At 37.0% G+C, this 6,000-nt stretch overlaps 1 protein-coding gene across 1 annotated transcript; it reads left to right on the top strand.

Moving 5' to 3' along the window:
• Window positions 1–364: 364 nt before the first annotated feature.
• On the top strand, window positions 365–4,789 carry LOC144435446 (UDP-glucuronosyltransferase 2C1-like). Its single transcript, XM_078124042.1, has 4 exons — window positions 365–1,237; window positions 1,755–1,974; window positions 3,288–3,507; window positions 4,346–4,789. Exons 1-4 carry the CDS (start codon window positions 365–367, stop codon window positions 4,629–4,631), a joined length of 1,599 nt encoding a protein of 532 aa, XP_077980168.1. The 3' UTR covers window positions 4,632–4,789.
• Window positions 4,790–6,000: the final 1,211 nt, after the last annotated feature.

The raw sequence follows: 6,000 nt of genomic DNA, 5'->3' as shown, positions 1-6,000 counted from the left end.
CAAATACCATTTAATATTGAGACATCAGGTAGGTATACACATAAAGAAAGTAGGCCATACAAAGTGAACTCCCGGGAGGGAACTACAACGCAGGATTGGTAAGCCCATTTTTAAATTTGATAAATCCAGTTTTGACGAGATAATATTTTTAATATGGGTCGATTTGGTGCCAACGCGGACAAAGTACAAAGTGCTCCATATTTTAAACTGGCCTAGTAACGGAACAATGGCATAGATATAACGCATAGGTCACCATGAGGTCAGGTAAATTGTAATGTGAGTCACACTGAACGTACGTGTTTCAGTGAACTGTATATATTTTGGGTATTGGAGGTTTGAAAGGATTGATTGTAGCATTTGAATCATGGATACCGGGACCACTTCTATCCAAGTTGTGTTTATAACTGTGTTGGCGGTGATGGCAGCATCGCTGCAGGAAGGTAAAGCCTCGCGGATACTACTACTACCTGGCCCAGGAGAGGGTAGCCATTACACGACTATAAGTGCAATCGGGGAAGAGCTACACCGTCGTGGACACAACGTTACAATACTGATCAGCAACATGTACGAACACAGAGTTCCGGCCAAACATAGCGAAATGTTTGATGTTGAAGTCTATCTGAGTATGCATACTCTAGACGCTTTCGAATACTGGTTATACCAAGTTGCAGCTGCTGGCCTCAGAGGAGAGATCATGAACCCGAACGTCAGTAGCTCAGAAGCTCTGGCATTTCAGGTCGAAGAATGCGAATCTGTTGTCAGAGACAACATACTCGTAGATATATTACGAGAGAAGAAATTCGATGTAATGATCGGTGATATGATATATACCTGTCCAGCAATCATCGCCGAAGTATTATCGGTCAAGTATATCGCCCTCACCGCCAGCACCATAGCACCTGTCATGGCACGTCTATACAACGTACCAAATAATCCGGCATATGTGCCAGAAATGATGTCTGGACTAACTGACAAAATGACTTTCACCGAGAGACTGAAAAATTCTGCGATGTACCTGATGGTACAACTTTTTTTGTCATTGATGACGTTAGATTATTATAATGAGTTCAAGGTCAGATATGGAATTAACCCAGATGTACACTTGAAGGATTCGATTGCCAATGCCGAGCTATGGATCTTTAATGCAGATTTCTCATTGGAATTCCCACGTCCACTGATGCCAAACGTTGTCTTGGTTGGAGGACTTACAACGAAAGAAAGTTCGCCACTTAACAAGGTAAACTTTGTGTAATGAGAAAGTTATACTGAAAGTGTACAACCCACCATCAATCCATTTTTACTTTCTTTGGAGTTTTATTCAATCTATCCGTCTTTTTGTTTGCTGTTTTGTATCAAATCGAGCTGGGTGTAAAATGCTGTCGAAATAGCCAATCGATGCTGTCGTTGGCTCCCTTCTTATATATTCGTTTTTACACAAATTATTACCCACAATTATTTTTGGTTTTACTCTTCAACTCCTATAATTGGGTGTGACACATACAGCACGTTTCAAGTTACCATTCACCAGCTATCTGATACAACCCCCTAGGCCTTTTGCAACTACATGTACTATCGCAGACACGCGGGTGCACTGTTGCCATGACGTTTGCATGGTGGCACTTTGGTTAATTTATTTACTAAACTGGCAAGAATCTTGCTGTGCAGTTAAATTTCCTATTGTTTTCTGCGTGGTTGTATCAAATAAAGCCGGTGAACGGTAACTGGTGACTGAATTCTCTCTCATTTCGTCACAGGAACTGGAAGAATTTGTTCAGAGTTCGGGACGACATGGCATTGTTGTCTTCTCGTTGGGTACATATGTGAAAGCCATGGAACCGCAGCAAGCAGAAATGTTTGCTAGGGCGTTAGCCAAGCTACCACAGAAGGTGATATGGAGATATGAAGGAGATCCTCCAGAACACCTCGGTGTAAACACCAAGATATTAAAATGGCTGCCACAAAATGACTTATTGGGTAGGTGAAGAGAAGAATTTTCGCTTCACAGTTATTTCTTACCAGAAATATAACAAGTGTAGGTACGTACGTAAGTATAGCAATGTACTCAAGACACACTATCTCATTGTGTTATGAGATTACTCGAGCACCACTTTCCAGATCGGAATCCAGTTCTTCAAACTAGTTCTTGCCTCGATCTAGTTCCTATCTGACTTTTATTGATCTTACCTTAATTACATTCGTTCTCTCATAACATTTCAAGGCCCCAACGTAATGAACCTAAGAATTTTCGTAGCCCTCCACCCAAAGGCCATATAGATTTTTACCACCAGTAAGGTGGGTTGGGGTGGTGTTACTTAGTACTTCTGTCTGTCTGTCTGTCTGTCTGTCTGTCTGTCTGTCTGTCTGTCTGTCTGTCTGTCTGTCTGTCTGTCTGTCTGTCTGTCTGTCTGTCTGTCTGTAACTACTGCATCGATTCTAATGGAACCTGCTAAACATCTTCCACATGGTAATGAAAAAAACAACCTGATTAGCTTTTGTAAACATCCAATGGACATTAATTAGTCATTTGCATAAGTGATTGTTTTTAGTAGTCAGCCTATATCTTAAGAATGCACACTTTAAATTCAATATAATTTAGTACATACGTTAACTATAACAAAGCACATATGTTGTGCAAAGTTTGTTGATGTAGCTTATAGTTTAATAATTAAAACATTTTGCATAATTAATGATTTGCAGTAAACACTTCAAATTCCGTACATACAGCAATCATAATACGTACACGTTTCTTATAAAGCCTGTTGGCATATTATTTGGTTTTAATGGGTAATTTGCATAATTAATGATTTTTGGTAATTAGAGTACATTTTTCGAATCCAAGCTTCAAATGTCATATAGATTTGTGTATATATTAACCATGGCAATGAGCACATATCCTATTAAATTTGTCGACATGGCTTTTTCTTTCAATGAGTAATTTCCATAACTAATGATTTTCAGTAATTAAACTTTATTCTAAGATAGAATGCACACATCAAATTCAATATAATTTGGCACATATATACATCAACATAACAAAGCGTACATATCCTATAAAGACTGTTGGCATAGTTTTTAGTTTTAAAGTGTAATTTGCATAATTAATGATTTTCCATTTAAGAATGCAAGCTTCAAATGTCATATAATTTGGTACATATAATAACCTATATCAATGTACACAGGTCATATGAAGTTTGTCGACATGATTTATACTTTTAATGAGTCAATTGCATAATTAATGATTTTCCATGCTCTCTGCGACGTTCTCGTTTTTTGCATCATACATATAGGACACCCAAAGACGAAACTCTTCATAAACCATGGTGGCCTTAATGGGATATACGAAGCCATGTATCATGGTGTACCTGTGGTTGGTATACCGTTGTTCGGTGACCAGTTTGATATCATGGCACGTGTCGAGGCGAAGGGAATGGGACTTCAACTCAGTGTTGCCACACTGACAGAAGACGAGTTGATAACTTCTGTAAGAGAAGTGATTGACAACAATAAGTAAGGCTGACTAGAACATATATATTCAACATTCATGAACATTTTGATTGTCCCTGTGCGATGTACATCTGCCTACATTTGATCTCAGTTTGAAATAAGCATTCCGCTATCGTTGTCACTAGCAAAGAGTTTGCCGTATTTATAATTGATATGCCCTACTTCTGACAATATCTTACTACCACTCCTTGTAATATAGAATATATTTTCTTTCGAGTACTGTCACAGTGGTACAGTCTACCGAGAGTCCACTTTCATCTAAAGTTAGTATACATTTTTAATATGCACACAAATTTATAACAGCAAATCAGCATCAGTGCTGCTACATGTGTCACGTTTGCGTCATAGAATTGGTTGAGTATGCAGGATCTAGGAAGAAGTTTATTAATTGAGACTGCCGAATGGTTAATACCCCAAAAAGTATGTCACAGTGTCTAAATTTATGTATATGAATACCGGGTGAGGATTTAACGTATGCTAGTAGTCGGAATAACATTATGAAAGAAAAGCTAAAACCAAGAACTATGCATATGAGTGTACGACTCCGACCCGCTAATCTAAATAATATTATTCCAATGGTAAAATTAGATATTATTTATAAACGTTTTTCTTCGTTCAGCCATGGAAAATACGAGTGACCTAAGAGGGTCTTGTCACTATGAGTCGCTAACAGTAAAGGTGATTTGGAACGTTTTGACTCATATTTCGAGCACGACAATACTAGTGACGTGGACACGAGTTGTAGACCAGGGTATATAATCCATATTTTCTGTTCAAAGGCAATAACTTGGCTTGAGTATGATATAATTCATGAAATAACTCGTTTATATTTTTATTTTAGCTACAGGATGAACGCCCAGCGATTATCCGATATCTTGAGAGATCAGCCAATGAGACCTACAGAGAAGGCAGCATTTTGGGTAGAACACGTAATTAAACATGATGGCGCTGCTCATCTTCGCTCACAAGCACATCGTCTAACCTTTGTGCAGTATTATCTTATTGATGTTTTCGCATTTATCATCATGATGTTTATTGTGGTCGTTCTTGTGTTGAAAACATTATTTTCATATGTTTGTAAAGCTTGTGGTGTAAAAAACAGAAAAATTAAAATTAAAGAAAATTAGAATTTGAGGACACTGATCAAGCCGAGTGTGCTTCTGCGAATTGTTATGATCTAATTTACTTTAGAAAGCATAGTGGTCTGAAGTTTAACTTGGTTTATGCATTTCACGAGACGGCAGATGCAAAAAATTAGTTGGCCATAAAATGCCAAGATCGATCTGAAGGTGTTACTTTCTTTCACGCCTATATAATGATAATGAATAGATGGTGTATGGGATATACCAGTGTGACGACAGACGTGCATTTATCAATTAAGCAAAACAAATCGGCAACGTCTAAGCTGCCTTTTGAGGGCGCAATTTAGTTTCACTGACAAATCTTTTTCTGTGAGGGTGTAATTACTATTTTGCATACAAACTCTCGCTTGACATGACAAATACTTTGAATTAAACTTTTAACAATAAAAGTTTTCAAATAAACTTTCCTTTAAAGTATTAAAAGTTTATTCTTGGAAAATAAAAGTTTTGTAAAAAGAATAAAAAGTTAACTCTCGAAAAATAAGGTTTCCTTTAAAGTTTATTCTTGAAAAATAAAGTTTCTTTTAAAGAATTAAAAGTTTATTCTTGGAAAATAAAGTTTCCTATAAAGAATTAAGGTAAACGTTTTATTCACAGCTATATAGTTTGTGGTGCCATTTGTGGGCCATGGTAATTTTAAGCGCCGTATGAATTTCACAAAATGTGATGAATAAATTATAAGTAATATGTTCTATGTTGCAAGAATAATTAGAATGATTAAAGGGTACGTCGACCTCGACGTTGTCTGTATTTTGATTGTAAGTCATTAAGAGCGATACAAAAGTCAAGAAGAACGTAAACCATATGACATATTATACGTCACGTATCACCAAACTCGCATTCTGATTGGTCGAGAGCCCTGCAGATATGGAGGCGTATTTTTCACTAACAGCAGTATTTTTGCTTGTTGTATCACGTGATTACTGCAATTCCCCCATGTAAACAAACCTAACAGCCGGGCCTAACAGACATTCAACTAGAAATCCATCTATAACCATGCAGCATTTCGAATGCCAAATTTATTATCAAACGTACAAAATATCATCCTTTGTGTACGTTGTAACAAGGGTTTGAACTGTACGTTTCGTGTCACAGGGAAATTGTCAAAAAAACACTACAGAATGTCCAGTGATGGCGAGCGAACTCACGGTCGTCAAGCGATCGTAACCACGAATTCCTATGAACGATATCAAAATTACCGCCATAAAATAACAAACAAACAAACAAACAAACAAATAAACAATAAATAAATAAATAAATAAATAAATAAATGCTGACAAGCATCAACAAGAGAGTAATTGCAAATCATTATCAACAAGAGGAATTGCAATTGGTGCGTGTCTTAATAGAGTTG

This window comes from Glandiceps talaboti, chromosome 5, assembly GCF_964340395.1.
Source record: "Glandiceps talaboti chromosome 5, keGlaTala1.1, whole genome shotgun sequence".
NCBI classification, from domain to species: Eukaryota; Metazoa; Hemichordata; class Enteropneusta; family Spengelidae; genus Glandiceps; species Glandiceps talaboti.
This window is presented reverse-complemented; position numbering and strand designations above follow the sequence as displayed.